This window comes from Plasmodium chabaudi, assembly GCF_900002335.3.
Source record: "Plasmodium chabaudi chabaudi strain AS genome assembly, chromosome: 5".
NCBI lineage: Eukaryota > Apicomplexa > Aconoidasida > Haemosporida > Plasmodiidae > Plasmodium > Plasmodium chabaudi.
In genome coordinates, this window is record NC_030105.2 from 737,506 (window position 1) to 759,834 (window position 22,329).

The following is a 22,329-nucleotide window of genomic DNA, read 5'->3' on the forward strand; positions in this document are numbered from 1 at the left end:
CATCATTTTATCTTTTTCTTGACCCTTGAAACTTAGCTCGATTATCATTATAATAAAATAAGTCATCAATATAAGAATGTGTAAAAGGGTATTATATAGAAAATAGATAGATAATACGGTTTCACAAAACAGTGTGATTATCTGCTTACTATTTTTAGAGAATAAAAAATATCTTGGAAAAAATGAATATTAAAAGTTTGATCTAAAAAATTAGAATGTAAAAAATAAGGTAAAAAAATAAGAAATTGAGTAAATATGAAAAATATGATAATTAGCAATTTATATATAAACGTATAAAACATATACGCTATTTTTTTGCTACGATTTGAAAAAAAAAATCCACCCTAGTAAAAAATTATAAACATAATACGCTATATTTTTATCATTTCATTTTAAGCGCATGTTTATTTTTAATTATAAGTAATAAGCTATTTTTTTCTTTTTTTTTAATTTTTTTACTTGATGAAATTGTTAAATTGTTAAAGATCATATTCTAGCTAATAAGGTATGTCATAATATGTGAAATAATATACTTAGGTTAGTTATGTTTTATCTTTTTGTTGCATCCATGTAATAGTGGATATATTTCCATAAAATACTTTAATCTATCTATAAGTGATGGACCATATTTGAATATATATGTATGTATTGTTTATAGCATACGAAAAAAGTTTATTAGTGCTAATTTATGTTTTGTATTTTTAAAATATTTTGAAAAAAAAACTAATTTACATTCAAAACGTAAAATGGTCGTATATTAAGCCGGATAACAAAGGAAGGAACATAATATTTTTGGCGAGCTAGCTACAAAAAGTTTTATGGAAACATAAGGTCTTGAATGGAGGTGAAAATATGGATGATCCAAACGATTATGTATACGATAATATTAGCACAGATGGATTGAATAAAAGATCAGATATTATATATGAAGATTATTATGCAAAAAATGTGAAACGACGGAAATTCAAGTCTTCCGAAAAAATGTTAGTAAATAAAGATAAAAATTAAAGCTACCCATTTGTTCTCTCCACATACATTCAGTTTTATTTATATATTGTTATGAATGTAGCTTATTAATACATATATGTGAATGTCGTTTGTATTTTAAGATCATACATTATATTATGATATCTGTTATATTGGTTTTCGCTTTTTTTCGCTTTTTACTTGCAGAACGGAAGAAAATGAAGAGTTACCAAAAAAGGCAAAAAGGAAACTTAAGGAATATTATGAAGTTTTATTTGATAATAAGATAATAAATTTACCATTTAGTGCTGACTCAATAAATGTGCAGCAAAGAGGGTTTCATGATTATAGTAAAGAAATGAAATTAAAAAAAAATCACATGAACAAACCACTATGGATATGTTCAGATGGATTTATATATTTAGAAATGTTCAACAGTTGTAGTAAACAGGCTTCGGATTTTCTTATAACAATAGCAGAACCTATTTGTAGGCCTGAAATAATACATGAATTTCAGTTGACAATTTTTTCATTATATGCAGCTATATCTGTTGGTATAACCTTAGATGAGTTATTATTAAATTTGGATAAATTTTCTAAAAACGTATTACCTAGCGAATTAGTGTATAGTATAACAAAAAGTGCTGAATCATTTGGTAAAGTAAAATTAGTATTAAGAGAAAATAAATATTATATTGAAGCTAAAGATAAATTTGAATTAGATTATTTATTAAATAATAATATTATTAAAAATGCACGGGTATATTCAACAGATGTTAATAATAATGATTCAAAAAAAAATAGCATGTTTAATTTAAATAGTAACTTTATGGAAAGTAGTAGGGCTGATAACACAGGTGCTTCAGGAAATGTTTTAAATGACGAAGCGGAGAATAAGAAACAAAAAGATGCCTACGTCACATACGAGGCCCCTGTACTCGACACAGCACAGCTAGGTGAGTATGAAAATGGGATTGTGAGTTGGAAAAATATACCATTCCAGCATATATATGTGCATGTGTATTTTTTTTAATATATGTAAACCAATTAAAATTTTTTGCAATAAATTTATTACGATTTTTGCAGGTTTCAAAATAAGTGAGAGTGAAAAGCAACTAATGCTAGAGGAAACAAAGAAAAATGCAAATGATAACTCGAATGAAAATTCAGCAGAAGTTTATTCCTTTGAAGTAAATTGTGATAAAATAGAAGAAGTTAAACAAGAAGCATTACAAACAATGCAAAGGCCATTATTAATGGAATATGATTTTCGAAGAGATAAAAAAAATCCGAATTTAAATTGTTCATTAAAAAGTCATGTACAAATAAGATATTATCAAGAAAAAGCATTAAGAAAAATGTTTAGTAATGGGAGAAGTAGATCAGGTATAATAGTATTGCCTTGTGGTGTTGGTAAAACATTAACTGGTATAACTGCAGCAAGCACTATAAAAAAATCTTCCTTATTTTTAACAACATCAGCAGTAGCTGTTGAGCAATGGAAGAAACAGTTTGAAGATTTTACAAATATTCATCCAAGGCATATAAGAATATTAACATCCGATTATAAGTTTGATTTATGGCCAATTAATGAGGCTGGTGTATTAATATCAACATATACTATGTTGGCATATTCAGGTAAAAGAAGTGAACAAAGTTTAAAAATTGTTAATGATATAAGAAGAAGAGAATGGGGTTTGTTAGTTTTTGACGAAGTGCAATTTGCCCCTGCACCATCATTTAGAAGAATTAATGATATAGTAAAGTCACATTGTAAACTTGGGCTGACTGCTACATTAGTTAGAGAAGATTTACTTATAAGAGATTTGCAATGGATTATTGGGCCTAAGTTATATGAAGCCAATTGGGTAGAATTACAAAATAAAGGATTTTTGGCAAAAGCTTTATGCAAAGAAATTTGGTGTAGTATGCCGAGTTCTTTTTATAAATATTATTTAAAATCAAATAGCTTTATAAAACGGCGATTATACACATGCAATCCTAGAAAATTAATGATGTGTGAATATTTAATAAAATATCATGAACAAAATAATGATAAAATTATTGTTTTTAGTGATAATATATTTGCGCTATTACATATAGCCAAAACTTTGAATAAACCTTTTATTTATGGTAAATTATCACCTATTGAAAGAATTGCAATAATAAATAAATTTAAAAATGATTCAACGATTAATACTATTTTGTTAAGTAAAGTCGGAGATAATGCTATCGATATACCTATAGCAAATGTTGTTATACAAATATCATTTAATTTTGCTTCGAGAAGGCAAGAAGCACAAAGATTAGGAAGAATTATTCGACCAAAAAACAGAGCAAATGAAAAAAAAAATATCAATGATCCTGATTCGTTTTTTTATTCTTTAGTTAGTAAAGATACTATTGAAATGTGTTACTCAGATAAAAGGCAACGATTTCTTATAAACCAAGGATATGCTTATAATGTCCTTAGTGATAATATTGTTGATTTTAATAAATTAAATTTAGTATATAAAAACAAAAAAATTCAAGATAATTTACTTAAATGTATTTTGGCCAGTACAGATGATGGAAATAATGATGAAGATGATGACGCATTTGATGATATGAATTTTAAAAAGGAAGCCCCCAAAACTAATAAAAGGAATAGTAGTGTTTTATCAAGTAATAATGATAATTTGGTGAGAATGTCAGATAGTGATGGACTTCTCAAGTTATCTACAAACATGGATATAACATTTAATGATAAAAAAAAAACAGCTTCAAAAAAATTTGCAGATAAACACATTCTTTTCAGAAAATTTTTGAACCAAAACCGATAAATCAAGGTATACAAAGAAATCACTGTTCAAAGGAATTGTGTTTAATTTTGTTTTGTGTATCCTTAGAAATACGAACATATAGAAAAAGCGAAATTGCAAAAATACAGTCATAAAAGTGTATAATGCTAATGCTTTTCATCGTAATAGTTTTTTTTTTCCATATTTTTTTTGTAAAAATATATATTACGGTATATTTTATGCTATACCATGTATATATAAATAGTTACACATTGTTATGCATATTTGGCGAATATTGAACTAACTTATTTTGTAACTAATATATGTTACAATTAATTTGGCATGTTTAACATGCATAAATATAATAAAAAAAATAACCCAGATATATTAGTGTAGCTTTTACCGTTACGAATGTTTTATAAATATATTCAACAAAATAATTTTTGGTGTTCCCATAAAATGTGGGTGTCCACAAAATAAAAATTAATACTATATGCGTCGTCATTATATACACATACGATATGTGATCAATTAAGGCATTTATTGTATTGGGATGAAATATAATTTTTTTGAGTTTACATGTACTTTATTTAAAATTTGATGAGTACATAAATATTTAACATGTGTCGTGTGGTATACTAATTTACAATTTTCTTATTTTAATTTTTTTTTGAAAGTTATTTTGTTGTGTGATGATTATGAATACATATTTTGCATAAATACGAAAACTACCACATGTGTTAAGTCTAATATACAAATATACATAAAGCTTGTATATATTCTTTTTAGTCGGTTTGTTTACATTGAAAGAGAGAATTGAATATATGGACTAAACAAAAGAAATATATATAATAAGAAATTATACTTAAAATATACATTAACAGTTTCCTTTAAGACCTTTAATGTTTTAAGTATAGCGATTAAAGTGATATATATGCACGTAATATCGTTAGTATAGTTTTGTTTGGCATTTTGATGAACTTTTCTACCTTTTGAGAGTTAGTTTTTATATATAGGAGAAAGATATATCTAAATAAATCCCAAGCATTAAAAAAAATTATAGATTAGTTGTTTTGCATTATAATTATTATATATATTTATTAATTTCATATATTAAATTTTTTTAGAATTATAATACAGTATTTTTAGTGTTAAAATATAAAAACACATAATTATAGGAGCATGCTCATAAGTACGCCCTATAATGTTTTACATATTATTATATCCCATTTTTGTGAACACCAATTGATGTAAACATTAACTTTTGCGCGTATGTATATTATTATATTTATGCATGATAGAAAAAAAAATAAGTAAAACAAAAAATATATATAACCATTTATTTAATTTAAATTATTAAAATATTTTTTTAGTGGAAAAATAACTTTGTTATTTAATGTTAAAACTTTAAGAAAGGAATAATTAAAAAATAAGGGAAAGGGCAATATAAAATAAGAGAGAAAAAAAGGATACCAAATATATAATAATAAAGAAAATTTTAAAGAGTAAATAAAACGAAAGAAAAATAAAAAGATAACTGAATAATCCAGCACATTTTAAGTTAAACAAAACACCAAAACCCTGAAAAAATGAGTGCAGGTTATAGTGATGTTGTGCTATTAGTTCAGTTCTCAAAAAAAATAGAAAGTAGAACGTTTGTTGAATATAACTCATTAAAATTGGCCTTAAATGGTTAGTATATAATGGACACAGTATATATATCTGTTTTATATGATAGAATGGATCAGAGATACATTTCAAATGTGATCATGCACGTATTCAAGCATTATACGAATTTCCTTATCATGCATATGATATACATATATATGCACCCATTTTTTATTGTTTTCCTTAGGAATTTGTCAATTATATGAACAAGCAATAAAAGAAAATGACCCTTCAGTACAAAGAATAACATATAGCATGAATGATTTGTTTGTGTATATTGATAACATCCAAAAAATGACGATATTATTGTAAGATTTAGAAAAAGGAGAAAAAATATATATTCTCATATAATATATAATGTAGTTACAATAATGAGTTTGGTTACGTAATATTTGTAGTATATTAATATATTCGTATGTGCAGATTTATAAAATTTTCGAATGGTATAAAATTGCAATTTATCTATTAAAATGTGTATTCATATTTATATGTAACTCTTTTCATTTTTAGATTTCATCAACCCACTTGGTCATATAGACTTCATGACAAAAAATGGATAAAACAAAAATTGGTTGAACATATTAAAGATCAGATTGGACAATAAAAGTTAATGTTTATTTGGTTTATCAATGATGGTATCAAAGATGTTTGTAAATGTGCAATTGTACAAATTTTATATTACAACAAAATAAATACTGCTATTATAATTTATACATATAAGAAGAAAAAAAAAGGGGGACCGAATTTAAAACTTCCATAACATTTTGAGATAATCCATATTTATAGTTTATTCCCTAATAAATAATTTTTATATTTCTCCATTACTTTTTTGAAATCTTCATTTAATTTAGTTTCAAGTTGCTCTTTTCTTTCATTTGCCTATACAAAAAGGAAACATCAGATAAAAAAAATAATAAAATATACAGGTATATGCATATGTGGTTTATGTTGATTTTTTTATGGAGAATGCTTTTGCTTTTTCATCACTTATGAATAATGATTTTTTTTATTTTGTTAGTTTATAAAATGTTTATTATGCAATTCCTTTCATAATATATTAAGGTGAATATATACACCGCATTTTCACATCACATATATATATATCGTATGCATATTGTGTGCATATGGGCATGTTTATTACATCTCCTATATCCTTCTTTAACATTTCATCTTTTTCCTACAAGGAAAACAATTTAAAAAAAACTCATAGAGTATAAAAGCTTATACAATTTTATTTTTTATAAATTTATTTCCACGATTTATTGAAAAAGTAAATATAAAACATATTCTTACTTTGCATAGTTCAAATTGTCTTTTAGTTTTTTGTTTATTCACATATATTTGGTTTTCCATCCAAAGTATAAACTCATCAGTTTCTTCCTTCGTCTGAGATTATAAATAATGCATCATATACCGTCATTCAAAGGTATATACACAAATTGTGTTGTGAATTTTATTTTAAATATATGAGAATAAGTTGAGTTACCGAGGTTAGAAGATTTTGCTCCATTTGATAAACATAAACACATCCATTAGAATCGCCAATTATTATTTTGTTGTAAGAATATTTATATGCATCTACAAAAATGGAATAAATTGGAACGGTAAAATCGGTCATACATATGTATATATATGTATACACCTTTTTTTTATTACCATCTTCATTTTTACTTCTTAAGTAATCATTAGTATCTATAATCTCATTCTCATCATCATAATTTGTTTGGTTATTATTTTCTACTGAAATGTTGTTTTTCTTTTCAAAAGAATTAAGTACACTTGAATCCGTATTTTGCAAAATACTTATACATATTAAACTCGAATTACTAATTGATACTGAGTGTATACACTGTTTTTTTTGTTCTAGCAAATTCCATATTTCTATATGTCCATTTGTTTTTCCTATATATATGACACTTATTTTAGTTTGGCTAAATTCGCAACACGAGTATATTTCGTTGCTTCTACAAAAGGAGGGGAAAAGCATAGAATACAAAATAGAACAAGTAATACGAGATGAATAATGAAGTACAAAATGCATTTCAAACTATATATAAGAAAGTATCATTTATATAATATGTATAATAAGCACACGCACACATATGATTATTCAAATATATTGTAATGCATAATTTATTTGCAAACTTTGGTGAAATAAAAAAGGGATGCTTTTCATCTTCCTTCCACAAGTAAAAATTATGATCAGTTAAAGTTAAAATTAAATTTTTTATTATATTATTTCTTTTTATAGATAATAATGTCTTAAAATTTTTGTAATCCTATAAAAAAGGAGTATTTTATTGAATTTTATTATTTTTCCGTGTTTTTTTTTATAATAAATAATTAAAATGCAATTTTTATTCATATGGTTGTGTGTCGCTTATATTTGTGAACAGATGTAGTATATTTATTCAGGTGTACATTATGAATATAAAATATATGAGATATACAAAATTCTTCGTTTATTTATTACGCTGTTGATTTCAGAAACAATAGAAAAGTTTTTGTCTTTCTGCATACAATTGTATATATTCCCAATTACATACTCTCCTTCTTCCTAAAAAAATATATATCGTAATTGAAACTGACATATAATTTCTTTGATAAAAAGTGGAGTATAAAGTATTCAGACAAAAAAATGATACCATCCAATGTGTATATGGATATATGCATAGCAAAATAAAATGTAATTATTATAGCATATGTGAATATTTACGGAAAAGGCAAAAAATTGGGAAGTATGTGAATTTATCTCCAAAAAATGGAAGTATGTAAATCCTAGTGAGTATTCTACAAAGGGGAATGCATAATAATCCAAAGATCAGACATGTATGTGCATATTATTAAATATGATATAGGTCAAATAAATTTATTTAAATGTATAATGATATATAAATAATGGGTAATTGAGTATGTATATATGCATACAAATGTATACCTGTATTGGGTCGTGTAATATTTATTTTGAAAATTGGTTTAAAACTGTATAGTTCATCTGCTAATTCAATATCTTTTTTTTTTATTTCAGTTTTGGGTTTAATTCTCTCAATATTTGTGGCATTCCATATTAATATTATTCCATCGACTAATAACATTTTATTGAAATATAAATGGGTATTGTGTGGTGATACGATTGAGTATGTATTGAATATGAATGGATAGGTTTATAGAGTACCTGAAACAGACAATAGCAAATGGGAGTTTTTCTGGGTATTTATTGATATTTTTTTTTCACTTATTATTAAAGTTTTGTCGCTTAAAAATATTAGGGACGTTACTTCCCTTCGATGTGACTCTTCTATACAGCTAAATAAGTATGGTTCTACATCTATAGTTTTTTCATCTGCATATAAAAGAAAATTTATTAAGTTATATAATTCAATTGTATATATATAATAGCTCATCCTTATTTTATTTTGTTATTTTTGAGTGTTATGACTTGTTTTGGAATTTAAAAAGAAATCTTCATGATAATTTGGGGGCAATTTCCAAATAATTAACTAGAGAAAATTATTTAAAAAAAATATAATAATTCGGGGCAATGTAAGAATATGGATGTTTTAATAGTTGCATACATAAGATATAGTATTAAACTATTTGTTTCTTTTTTAATATTTAAGTGAACCAGTCCATTGTTAGATCCAGCAATAACCATATTGTTGTCTTTTTCATTCACAATTGCAGTAGAAATTTGCTGCAAAAATATAGATGTATTTATTTTATATCTTATTTATATGTAGTACACATTTATTTTATGTTTAATAATTTATTATTTTGTTACATATGGAGATATCAAGGCATAAAGGGGATTCATGTAATTGCTGTAAGACCATATAAGGATGTAACTATCTGTGTTAACTCCTTCAATTTGTAAAGTATTTTTATAATTATTAACATATATTATAAATATTAAATAATTGATATGTGGTAAAGATAGGGTAAATAATGCCACTTTATCTGTTGTATATTTTATATCTGTATATATAAATATTTTATTTAAGTATTTTATATTTTTATATGATAATATATCTATGTTATTATTATTTGGTTCTTTAATTTGTTCTGAAATTATAATATTTTCAATCATCGATTTTTCCACAAGTGGTAAAATTTTATGTAGATATTTATTTATCTTATTTGATTTCAATATTTCTTCTTTTTTTTTTTTTAAAAATTCTATATTATATTGAATCCCAATATTTTTGTGAACTGCCTTATATGTCTGAGTACTTTTTTCTTCATGTATAATATAATTCTTTGAACAAAAATCTAGTGTCAATTGTTGTAATGTTCCATTTGACTAAGAAAATTAAGGGTATATTTAAATATTTCCATTGTTACCATCATACAGATATATATGGTTGCTTATTTGTTTGCACATACTAACATGCATATAGATATATTGGGATATTTATTAGGAGTGTGCATATGGGTAGCTATATTTGTATAGTAATGGTTCACCAGTTTCAATTATATAATAATATAAAGACTTTTATGTTTGCTTATTTTTTCTTACTATTAAATTTCCACTAATAGACACAAATTTGTTATAATTAACGAATTCTTCTATTTGTTCGCCCTTTTTCTCTTTGTTAATATATATAAATTTTTTTAATTTTTTTCGACTTTGAACAACTTTTGTTGAATATATTTCCTTTTCTATGTCTTTTTCATATGGTGAGATATAATTTTTAGGGTTTATAAAAACACATTTTAAATTTTCATTTTCTTGAAACTCTTCAATTTGAGGGTTTTCTTCATTTTTTTGTTCAGGGGATTCTATGAAATTTTTATTCTTTTAATAAGTTATAAATAAAAAAAATGTGATGAAATAAACGAAATAGTTTAAAGATAAAAATAGTTTCCTTTTGCAATCAATTATGAAAAGAGAATTGACATACCTTTAAGAAGTATGTAAAAACTTCTTCGTCAGTAATTATAATGTTTTTTTTTGTATAATATTTTTTTGTATTTTTAAAAATTAATACATCATCAAGATTATATTTCTATGAATTCGGAAAAAAGTTATTGAATATGTGTATGTCTTTTTTATATGCATTTCCTAAGATGAGCTGATATATACTTTATTATTAATCATAGGTAAGTATGAAGGATGGAAAAAATGTAAATAATTTGATCATAGTTGCTTTGTAAATTCAGTTGCACATGCACATGTATGAAAAATATAATGAAGTGTATGTCTATATTACAGATAATGAATCCTTAATAATAATAAACTCGTCATAATTAAAATATTTTGGGAAAAGAGAAAAAATATAGCTTTTTTTTATAATGATAGAATCCGTGTCTTTTAAAAAAATTAAATTATTTAGATCATTACTAAAATCAATTTCTAATACATTTTGTATGTTCCTTTCTAGTTCGATATTTATTGCTCTAAAACAGAAAAAAATATAATTATGACGCAAGTGTATATCTATATATATAATAAAAACCCAAATGAAAGACGAAGCATTGCCTACAATTTAATATTTAACTGAATTGGATTAATCTATTAAAATTGCATATATGGTTAATCATTTTCGAAATCGCCTATTTGTTTAGTCTTTTGCTTTTTTCTCTACAACTACTCATGCTAATCGATGCTCATATATTTGATAATTGTATTGGTTCATATTTTTATAAACAATTACATATAATTATTAACCTTATTATATTGCTATTATTTTTATAGCATTGATTTACAGAAGTCGAGTCTTCTGTTTCTTTAAAAAATTCAGTCAAATCGATTAATGTTTTATTTTTTATTGGATTATGTTTTTTATCTACACTTATACTTTTTTCATCATAATAATGATCCGTTTTTTTTTCATCACTTTCTTTTTCATTTTTTGAAGTTATTTTTTCCAACTTATTTTTAATGTCAGTTTCAATTTTTTTTTTTGTCATAATTTTTTTCTTTTTTGTGTATTCCTTTTTTTCATTGTCCTTTTTATTTTGCTTTTCTATAGGGAGTGTATTTTTCGTTTTCATTTTACTTCTCAAGTTATAGGAGAAAAAAATTACTTACAAAATATTAATTAATTTGTAAGAACTAATAAAATAGAGCCAAGCATAAATGTATATAGTTTTTTTTTCTTTCCATCATTCAAATAATTAAAATGGATATCTAAGAAAAAACATAAGACAATACAAATTAATTTGTATGTATAAATATTATACATTATAGTTATTTATTATTTATTTTTTCAATTAATGAAGTTAATTAAACTATGTGTAACATAGGTAAATATTCATGACAAAAAAAATGATAAATAATATAGATACAAAAGTATGAGTAAATTATAAATATATTAACATATAAATGCAGGGGTAAATAAATAAATATAGACACGCGTAAAAAAATGTATAGTATATACATTTATGTATAAAAATTCTTTTGTATAGAAACTATGTGATAATAATTCGGATTAAATTAAATTATGTTTTAAAGAAATGATAAATATAACATACATATGTTATACATATAATATACATTAATTAATTTGTTTTCAGAAAAAAAATATTATATATGCGTTAGAGAAAACTGAGGAGTACATATATTTCTTTAACACATGGCAAAACAAATATTCCTTTTTATTTATTTTTTATTAAATCATTCTCAAGTTTAGTTAAAATATTGTGTATATCCTTTTGATTTATTAATAGTTTGTTCTTGTTATCATTTAATCTCTTTTCGATATATAACTTGCTATTGTTTTCCTTCGAGGCTTTATGTAATATGTAAACGCCATAGACACTTGCCTTGATAAGAAATATAAAAAAGGAAATGCATATAAAGAAAGGGCAATAAGATGGTATTTTAATTTATTTCAGTGTTTTACCCCTTTCACACATATAAATTTATAAAAAGGGGAGAACATAGAGAATACATATAAAACTAAGCAAAGGAATATAGATGAATATTTTTCACACAAAATATTTTTAAATGCTTTATTTTGGATTATATATTTTTTCAAACCAGATAAACCAAAGGATGAGTAACTGAGCCAACAGCAAAAAAAAACCCAGTTATAAATAAACCAATCATTTCTTTATTTGTATACCGTTCTGTCCTCTTTTCAGTTAATATCTAAAAAAAAGGGCATATACATAATATGATAGAAGATAAAGAATATATAATATTTTGTCTTAAGTATGTGAAACAAATAAGGAACGATATAATTGTAAGATTAAACTAAGATAAATGTATATACTCAAACAAAATATAACTTGACTATATTAGTACATACTTTTTGTCTTTCTTCTGTTAAATTCGATTTATAAGTCAATAAAACATTTAAATCTTGAATTGCATTTTGAAAATGTGTTTTTTTTTCCTGGCTTAAAATTTTATAATTATTGCTAATTGACTAAGATATTATAAGAAAATATATATTAAAAAAAAATGTCAAAAGATAAATAAAGATTTATTTGGAGGACACATAAATTTAAATTGTAAACATTTGTTATTATCTACACGATAGGCATATAAAACCATTTTTAGTGTTATTTTAAGCCAAATGAAATATTATGTATTTGTTTATTTATTACTATTTTAATATATTAACTATAATTTATATCTATATTTTTATGAAATATATTGTATCAACAAGTTGTTACAACCGAAGGTTATATATAACTTTATAAATTCAAATACATATGTAATGATTAGGTAAGTGTTTTTTATGGATACATGTATAATTGTATTTTTCATATAAGAGAAATAACAGATATATACAATATTATAATAATATATATACATGGTAAAGATGTTTACCTTTTGAAGTAAATACAGCGACGCCCTATCTAGATCATTTTTTGCATTTTGAATAGAATTAATTATTGATTGGTCTGAAAAATATTTTTTATCAATTATATGAATATTGGTATTTTTGGTTAAAAAAATAGTATTAAAATTTTCCAACCGTTTAGAGTTGTTTAAATAATTTGGATAACTTTCATTTTTAAAAAACAATTTAGATGATAAAGAAAATAAATTGTTCGATAAATGCTTATTAATATTTTTTACATTTGTGGAAAATGCAATATTACTACTATACAAATACATTTTATTATTATATTTTTTTGGCGGTTATTAATTATACAAAAAAACAGGAAAAAGGAAATATTTTTAATGTATTTTCACATTTTATGCAAATATTATATTATTTTATTATTGTTACACAATTATTGCATACTGTTTTTGTTAACGTTTTTTAACAATGGTTGTTAATTTGATCTAGTATGCATATAAAATTTAATAATACTCATTTAATAATATAAGTAATGTGTTTAAACAAATATTATTATGCATATAAAACGTTGGCCATTTTTTTAATGCTTAGTTTTTATTTATTTTGCGAATTTATTATCTACGCTTCAAAAATTGTAATAAATAATAATGCATTTATAAATATTTGCTTCAAACTATAATAATACATAATTTTATGCGCATTTATACATAAAAAATATATATAATAATTTATATATATAACCATATACTAAATAATAAACATATGTTTGATACATATCATTTTATATATATTCTTACTGAAAACAATTGTGCATATGTTTTTTTTTTATCGTCGAAGCAATACATACTTAACTAATATATTCTAATATTAATAATAATAAAATATATATGCATTTGTATGTATGTATTAATTCTTTTTGTACATTGCAAGGTATTTAAGTAAAATTTGAATTAAAAATAAAAAAAATAATATTATATATATTTTTTTTTATAATAAACAAAATATATTACTATATTTTTCTTTCTAAAAAAAAATAAAAAATATATAATAATACTATAATTATTTAATTTAATGTATTTTATAAGTACGGAATAATTAAATTATTTTTAAATACTTAAAAATAAAATAATTATAATAAAAGGTTTTATATTGAAATTATTTTTTATTTTTTAATATTCCTTTAAAAGTATCATTCTTATATTACTAAAAACACGAAAACATGGGATCTCATATTCAGCCATCACGATTTTTAGATAGTAATGACAAAAAAATAATTATATATATAATATATAGTAGTTATATAAATTATCATGTACATATTATATACATATTTATATTTACATAAAATGCTGTATAAATACAATTAAAATATGTATCTCCAGTTTTTGTATGAATACAAAAATATTGCTGGAGTAAATATATGCACTGCTTGGTTTTGTATATGTTATACGACTAATGAATGCGTATTATATATTAGTGTTTATACTAAACAAATGTATAATATAAAATTGACCTATATAAATAACCTTTTTTTCTTTTGTATTTCAGGTGCTATACTATCGTTATTTGCCATGATCATTTCGGCATCTTTCCTTTATATGTTTTCAGAATTTTATTTGTTAGCATTTGAATCTAAATTGTTTGACAACAAAGTGAGCATGGTGTTGAATCGTTTGTTCCCCTTTAAAGTAATTAATTCAAAAAGAAAAATAAGCGTGTTATTTATATGATTGCATCCCCACTAGTTGTATATATGCATATTCTATGTATAACACAAAAAAAAACATTAATTTTTTCCCTTTTCCTTTTTTTACTATAGACATTTGAATACAACTTAACCCATATTTTACTCTTTACCCTATGTATAATTTTACTTAGCCTTAAGTAATACACCGAAAAGATTTTAATAACATTTTATAAGAATATAATATATATATTTGCATGTTGATTTGTTTTGTTTTTTTCATTTGATGTATGAACATGATTTAAGTTTTTTTGCATGTCTTTTATGAAAATGTTTATACTAATTAAGAGTAAATACATCGAAAAGGAATATATGATGATACCAATTATTTCATTTTATTTATTTATTAATACTTTTTTTAGACCTGACTATAGCTTCTGCAAACTTAGCTCAAGGGAATCTAGAAGATACCAAGGAAAAGAAGAATCATCTAGAATGGATGATGCTGACCGATCCCAAAGAGACAAAAAAAAATAAATATAAGATAATTTGAGATAATACGATCGTAGAAATATAAGAATATATACCTTGTGAATGAATTATTGACATCAATTATACGTTTTATTTATATTAATATGCATATAAATACATGTTACATGTTATACCATAATATTTTTTTCTGTATTTGTGTGCCGTCTTTTTAATTATGGTGATTGAAACAAAAATAGCACAAAAAGAAAGAAAAATATATATTGGGTAAAGAAAACAAATAAAAAAATGTAAGTGATTAAAAAAAATATATAATAAATTTATTATTGTTACACATCTTATTCTACTATTATTGCATGTTTTATTTTTTAATAATTGAGAAAAGGAATGTTTTATGAATTATATCAAAGTGATTGTTTTTATTATTATTTTTATTTCATTATTTTTTTTAAATGTATGCATAAAAAGAAACGCCAAATTTAAATGAACATATATAATACTTAAAAAAATATAAATAAAAGACATAAAGAATAAAAATGCGGAAAATTTATACTATTAATAAAAAGGTTTTATATCAAAATTTGAAAATAAAAATGGGTTTTAAACATTATTTGTCTTATTATTATTAAAATATGTTTTTATCATATTAGCAAATGTATCATATGTTGTTTGATAATAATCAGGTTGACTAAAATTATCGTTAAATTTATTAATAATATAAAAAAAAGTAGAAACATCTTCAATGAGAGGATATATAGGATAATTATGTATATCATTAGTAAACAACAAGTTGCAAATTTTTGTATTTTCATCAAGTTGATAATCATCTTTTTTATTTAAGTCATTACACGATATATTTTGTTTTATGCTTTCCTTATTATTAATATTTAAATCGTTTTTTTCATTATTTACATGTACATTTTTATTTTCATCCTCACTTGAATGATTTAGTGTGGATTGTTTTTTTTCGATTAATTCGGTGTCGTTATGTGCATCTGCAATGTTTTTTTCTACACTTTCAAATATTTTTTTATATAGCTCTATATTATGATTAATTAATTTAATAGTATCTTTCCTGTATATTACAGGCTTGTATTCATAATATGCACAATAAATAATGCCTTCCGTTTTCAATAAATCATTAAAAGAATTTAAGAAAAATTCATTGCCTTCATTTTGTTGCTTCTCTGCGCTTTCTACAGTTTTGCTATTTTGTGAATAGGAGTCGTAAATATTATTTACACCATTTTGTTGGCATGGCGAAGTACAATTCATTGTTTCTTTTTCTTCGTCGTTTTTTGCACTTTCAAGTTTTGTAAACTCATATGCACAGTTATTATTTGCAACGTCGGTGCTAAAATAGTCACTGATTTTTTTCATAATTCCATAATCATTATCGTTATGCACATTTTTAGCTGATAAATATTGATCTACATATGAATTGGAAACTCCTTTTGATTTTTTTATGAATAATTTTAATACATCAAATAAAAGCAAATAATTTAATGGTTTATGATTATCTGTGTGTGTATCATTTTTTTTATCGTTTGCTTGATCTTTGCTATTATTAGGCAAGTCGATGAACTTGCTATTTGTTATATTCTGGTCCTCTATAATTTCGAGATAAGTAAAATATGTTAAAAAAAATCCTGGAGGACATGAGCCACTACTATAGTCTAATTGCAATATATGCACATTGGTATTGATGTTATGAGAATCTGTTTGTTTCTTATATTTATTATTTTTATCTTTATGTATGAAAAATGATACACCATCTTTTCCAAGAAATGAATACGTACTTAAAACAATTAGTCGGCTTGTTACCATTTGGATACGATTTTTATTACTACTATTGTTATTAATTTTTTTGGGGTGTGACGAAAAAAGAAATCTTTTTATTTCATGGAAATTTATGTTAGATCCAGATGATATAACAAACTTCGGTTTGATAACATATTCATTATCGAGAGTGACTTCATTTATTTGTAATAAAGTTGGTAAACATTTATCATGATTATCATTATATTTATTATTTATTTCGATAGGATTGTTTTGGGTGTAAAACTTTGAGTAATTAATATTTTTTATTTTTCTGTTAATCATATATATGGCATTATTTAGGCATGATACTCTTGACATCGAAAATATAATATCATTCAATCCATATGATGGATAAATGAAAGCATTTTCGAACAAATTTTGTAATTTAAATTTGTTTAACGAGTTTATTAATATATCCAGCCGTTGCATAAATTCTCTTTTATTCATAATAAATTTTTTTTCTTTTGTAAATCCATTTAAGTAATATTCGGATATATTTTTTTCATTAGTTTTTTCTATTTCAAATTCAAATAATCCTATTCCATAAATAACATAATCAGTTAATTTATCTGTTATTTTGTATGCCTTTAAGTAATCTAATATATTTATATTTTCATCTTGTTCTTTTGTTTTATCATCAATATTATTATTATTTTCAGTTTCTTTTTCATTTATTTCCCGTTTTAATGTTTCATTGTTTACACAATTTTTATTTGTATCATCAGGCTTATTGTTTCCATAACTACTTTTTATTGGTGATTGGCTGTCGTGTAGTGTGTTTTCTGTTTTTATAAAATTGTAATTTGAAAAACGTGAAAATGTGTAATTTTTATCATGTATAATGTGTTTGTAAATAAAATTCATTATCATTCTTTTTTCAATAAGAGTTAGATTTGGATCTAAAAAAACTTGTGATTTATTTAGTGGGATTTTTAGTATTATTAGATCTGTTTGATTTTCATCGGTTGTCTGCTCACCATAATTTTGGTTTTTATTATCATTCGTATTAAGAACATTTTCCTTGTGTTCATCATTTGTGTGTGATAAATAAAAATGTTGCATTCCTACAAAACCAATATAGGTATGCGCATTTAAATTTACAAGTAAATTAACAATATCACTTTCATTATATAATATTTTTGGATTAATATCAATGTTAAATTTATTGCTATTTATTTGAAAATAATTTTTAATAATTTCGTCCAATTTCTCTTTTTGTGTTTTCCCCTTTTGTTTTTCACTTTCTTCTTGGCTATTATTTATTTTATAAAAAGGAAAATATTCCTCGTAAAAGTTATGAAGGTTATTTTTTTCATCTTGGAATTGATTGAAACTCAAAGAACAATTGACATCGCCATAGTAATTATTTTTATCAATGTTTATTACTTTATAACCTTTTAGGGAGAAATAAACTGACAATAAGCTGTTCAATAAACTGGTACCACATATTAAAACATCACAACTGAAAACTTTGTTATTTTTATCATCCATTCGATATGAACACAAAAAATTAAAAACCTGTGGGTAAATAAAATATCTAGTATAATAGTTAAGAGAAAATATGATGTGAAAAACGAAATGTGATTAAGTATAAATGCTTATATAATTTTTAGTTTTCTATATATGGAAAGTGTATATAATTCTTTATATTTTTTTACCCTGATTTTTTTCTTTTTATATGTTATATATATTTGGTTATAGAAAATATCCTACAAATGTAGTGCTAATTTTAAATGAACCTTTTGACGTATTATTTTTTGTACGTATTATACATTCATATATAAAGAATGTTGGCATTAATATAGTCATATGATTTTGCATTATTAAAATATTTTTAGATATTTTCTACTTTTTATAATGTTTTTTTTGTATATTTTAGTGTATTATTTGATTGGCATTTTGATAATACTTTGATTTGTATATATCTTTTCAAATATATACCTACACAGATTTGGGATATTTTTAAAATATTCACAAAATAAAAAAATATAAGATATTATAAAAAATGTAAAAGGTGAAATGAGTCCAAATAACGATTTACGATTTGATATTTTAATATGCTTAGTATGACAATAAAATATATATATTGTAATAATCTATATACCATTTTGACTGTGTAACAAATTAAACAAAATGCTAAATTTTGCCAATTCAGTTTTTTTAAAACATATACGGAGACACTTTTTAAGTTTAAATAGTACGAAACTAAAGGAAAATAAAACAATATAAATTTTTTTTAATGAAAAAGAATTCAAATATGCATATATTCATATTGTATGAATAATATACATACTGTATGTGTGAAGTATTAATTAAATTACATTTCTATACACTTGTTTTGTAGTTTTTTTGTTAGCAAACTGTCTTGCTAAGTTCATGTTTTGACATCTTTAAGCAAATATATAATATTATTTTAATTGTCTATTTTTTCACGTATTTAAGGCATCTTATATTCCAAAAGGACATGGCAAACAAATATGAAAAGGAAAACATATAGATCAAAAAAACGGAAAAAGTATATACGAGTAGGAGAAACATTAATAAGAATTCAATAGGAAAATAGTTACCAGTTTTTTTCGATCTCTCATATATTTTTTGTTTCTATTCAGCTATTATTATGCTTAAAATTCATTTATGTGAGTTTTATAATTGCGAAAAATTAATTATTTTTTTTATGGATTTTTTTGTGTTTATTTATATATTTATTCGTTTTAAAATTGCTTCCTTTAAAAGTGTTTGGAATTTTTTATAATGCTTCTCCCCCTTTTAAATAACCTTCTTTTTACATTTTTTTTTTATTCTTTTTCTTTTAACCAACTTTAAAGTTATTTCCTTTAATATTGCTTTGTTGACTCTGTATAATTAATACACACAAATAATGAATAATAAAAAATAATGCTAAAACATATATTTTTTATTATATTATTTAATATTTTTTATGCTAACCCATTAGGTAATTTTAAAATGGAAAGGGATTTATTAAAATTCATTGCATCATTTATCTTGGACAAATTGTCGTTGTCCAAGAAATTTCCAATTAGTGATATACTTGAAATATTCTGAAAAAACATTAAGATATTTTATTTAATTTTCATTAAATATGGTAAATGGCATTGTATCACTATGGCTTATGAATATAAAACGGCATCGTGTGTAAATTATATGATCTTAATTACGATATGCTTAATATTATATTTATCCAATTCTATATTTTTGTGCATATGCCTTGTTAATAAGCATAATCATAAATAGCTAGTAAACTGCATTTCCCTAGAAAAATAATAATTTTTTTTTCTTTACCGTTTTATTAATTATAATTTTGGAAAACATTTCAACGAATGCGCTAGATAAATTAAACATATTATAAGATACATCGATATTAGACAAAACATGGTTTAATAAAAAACTTTCAAAAAGCTGATATTTGAAAAAAAAAAATAAGTATACATAATGTACATATGATGATAATATAAATTGTGGCTGAATCGCTAAAAATAACAAATAATAATCATTACTGAGCATATTCCTTCTTCGGTAAATTTATTTCCAGATAAATTCAAGGTAGTTATAGAGGAGTTCACATATATGATTATATCGATAATATATTTGATAGCTTCATTGTTTAAGTTACAATACTAGGAAGAAAAAAAGAGACACCGAATGATGTGTTAGCATGGCATGTATTTATTTATATCGACACATTTTTGGCTCATATACGTATATATACATATGTACACAGGTAGAGATATTATTGTATAAGCACTTTAAAATTACTTGAAGGCTTAAAGATTTTAAACTATTATAATTGCACAATGATAAGGATAAGTATTTGAGAGAATCATTTTCTAAATTAATACAATCTATTGCCAAATTCTCCAGCTTTAAATTAAACGGATGGGGATATAAATAAAATGGGTACATACATATATATATTTATTTATCATTATTTTTTTTTCAAAATCTTATATTTCACATAAACACGTATATGTTTAAAATCACTGTCTATACGAATTGTGATACATATATGCAAATATATTTTTCCGGTTATTTTTATCTGACCTTTGAGTAATTATTGTCATATAAAATTTTAGAAAGAAGTACTATTGCATTAATATCTATGTTAGTATTAAATATACTCAAAGACTTTATATTGCATGGATTTTTTTTAATTGAATCACTTTTTTTTTCGGGGTCAATTGTCGTTTTTTTTAAATTCGATTTATTTTTTCTTTCAATAATGGGGTTTGGTTTCCTTACATTTTTATTGTTTTTTTTTAGAAGATCACATATTTTTACATTGTCTATATAAAAACAGAGGCCCTTGATTATATCATTTCCATTTTGCGTATTCAAAATATTAATTTTGCTAATTCTCTAATATGTTTATACATATAAAAATGGAGTAAGATGAATAGACAAATAAGCAAAAAAGTATATATAATAATTAAATATAAACAATGTATTTTTTGTCGAAATAAATATCAATTAATTACTTACATCATAATTAGAATCAATCATTGCCAAAATTAAAAAGAAAAAGGCATCTGAATTAATGTCCTCATATATTATCAAAGATCCATCCCCATTCTTATTTTCCTTTTAAAAAATTAAATACATATTTGTAGAAATTTTATTGATGTTATGAAAAATATTTTTATAATGTTTATTAAAATATGATACTCTAACTAAGGAATACCCAATAATTTTTAGTGTGTACCTTTATTAAAAACTCATCAATGACATAGGCACTTTTTTTTTTAAATTTTTTTAATAACAGGTAGTAACAATCAACCAAATTCTTTGAAAAAAATATAAATATTCATTATTAATGCCTTTTTTTTATATTTATATGCATATGTGTATGTATTTTTGATTTTATTGCATTTACGTTTTTACTTTGTATTTTTCATTATTTATAGCAGACTTATCTTTTTCCATTTTAGTTGAGTTGATATACAGTCATTTTGTGTGAGGATATAGCAAGTTTACATATAGGGAAGTTTTATAATTTTATTTTTACTATTATTTTTGTCAACGTTGTTACTATAATAGTTATATTACTATTGATACTATTGTTATTATTATATATGTTTTAGATTTTACTTATTTAGAGATGCATGCAAATACAGCGTACACGCATAAATGCATATTGAATATATAAATT

At 23.1% G+C, this 22,329-nt stretch overlaps 8 protein-coding genes across 8 annotated transcripts; 4 read left to right on the top strand and 4 right to left on the bottom strand.

Moving 5' to 3' along the window:
- Window positions 1-852: 852 nt before the first annotated feature.
- On the top strand, window positions 853-3,788 carry PCHAS_0520700 (TFIIH basal transcription factor complex helicase XPB subunit, putative; the record flags this gene model as incomplete). The annotated part of the gene is made up of 3 exons (XM_740725.2): window positions 853-983; window positions 1,174-1,922; window positions 2,053-3,788. The coding sequence occupies 3 exons, from the start codon at window positions 853-855 to the stop codon at window positions 3,786-3,788; spliced, it is 2,616 nt and encodes an 871-aa protein (XP_745818.2).
- Window positions 3,789-5,335: 1,547 nt separating this feature from the next.
- PCHAS_0520800 (enhancer of rudimentary homolog, putative) lies at window positions 5,336-6,018 on the top strand (the record flags this gene model as incomplete). Its single annotated transcript, XM_016800204.1, has 3 exons — window positions 5,336-5,438; window positions 5,602-5,722; window positions 5,925-6,018. The coding sequence occupies 3 exons, from the start codon at window positions 5,336-5,338 to the stop codon at window positions 6,016-6,018; spliced, it is 318 nt and encodes a 105-aa protein (XP_016655234.1).
- Window positions 6,019-6,194: 176 nt separating this feature from the next.
- PCHAS_0520900 (conserved Plasmodium protein, unknown function) lies at window positions 6,195-11,408 on the bottom strand (the record flags this gene model as incomplete). Its single annotated transcript, XM_016800205.1, has 17 exons — window positions 6,195-6,293; window positions 6,556-6,591; window positions 6,708-6,800; window positions 6,901-6,992; window positions 7,071-7,378; window positions 7,560-7,693; window positions 7,888-7,971; window positions 8,131-8,204; window positions 8,353-8,499; window positions 8,590-8,757; window positions 8,854-8,914; window positions 9,040-9,108; window positions 9,196-9,714; window positions 9,931-10,209; window positions 10,316-10,420; window positions 10,625-10,811; window positions 11,083-11,408. The coding sequence occupies 17 exons, from the start codon at window positions 11,406-11,408 to the stop codon at window positions 6,195-6,197; spliced, it is 2,781 nt and encodes a 926-aa protein (XP_016655235.1).
- A 603-nt stretch (window positions 11,409-12,011) lies between these two features.
- Window positions 12,012-13,485, bottom strand: PCHAS_0521000 (conserved Plasmodium protein, unknown function; the record flags this gene model as incomplete). The annotated part of the gene is made up of 4 exons (XM_016800206.1): window positions 12,012-12,179; window positions 12,397-12,507; window positions 12,668-12,787; window positions 13,195-13,485. The coding sequence occupies 4 exons, from the start codon at window positions 13,483-13,485 to the stop codon at window positions 12,012-12,014; spliced, it is 690 nt and encodes a 229-aa protein (XP_016655236.1).
- A 905-nt stretch (window positions 13,486-14,390) lies between these two features.
- PCHAS_0521100 (antigen UB05, putative) lies at window positions 14,391-15,392 on the top strand (the record flags this gene model as incomplete). Its single annotated transcript, XM_016797372.1, has 4 exons — window positions 14,391-14,427; window positions 14,720-14,859; window positions 14,991-15,055; window positions 15,278-15,392. 4 exons carry the CDS (start codon window positions 14,391-14,393, stop codon window positions 15,390-15,392), a joined length of 357 nt encoding a protein of 118 aa, XP_016655237.1.
- Window positions 15,393-15,944: 552 nt separating this feature from the next.
- On the bottom strand, window positions 15,945-18,656 carry PCHAS_0521200 (GDP dissociation inhibitor, putative; the record flags this gene model as incomplete). Its single annotated transcript, XM_737812.2, has 1 exon — window positions 15,945-18,656. The coding sequence occupies one exon, from the start codon at window positions 18,654-18,656 to the stop codon at window positions 15,945-15,947; it is 2,712 nt and encodes a 903-aa protein (XP_742905.2).
- A 642-nt stretch (window positions 18,657-19,298) lies between these two features.
- Window positions 19,299-19,720, top strand: PCHAS_0521300 (conserved Plasmodium protein, unknown function; the record flags this gene model as incomplete). Its single annotated transcript, XM_016797373.1, has 2 exons — window positions 19,299-19,362; window positions 19,608-19,720. The coding sequence occupies 2 exons, from the start codon at window positions 19,299-19,301 to the stop codon at window positions 19,718-19,720; spliced, it is 177 nt and encodes a 58-aa protein (XP_016655238.1).
- Window positions 19,721-19,931: 211 nt separating this feature from the next.
- Window positions 19,932-22,103, bottom strand: PCHAS_0521400 (conserved Plasmodium protein, unknown function; the record flags this gene model as incomplete). The annotated part of the gene is made up of 9 exons (XM_016797374.1): window positions 19,932-20,019; window positions 20,112-20,224; window positions 20,466-20,582; window positions 20,681-20,800; window positions 20,940-21,044; window positions 21,225-21,539; window positions 21,663-21,761; window positions 21,883-21,963; window positions 22,062-22,103. 9 exons carry the CDS (start codon window positions 22,101-22,103, stop codon window positions 19,932-19,934), a joined length of 1,080 nt encoding a protein of 359 aa, XP_016655239.1.
- Between the last annotated feature and the right edge of the window lie 226 nt (window positions 22,104-22,329).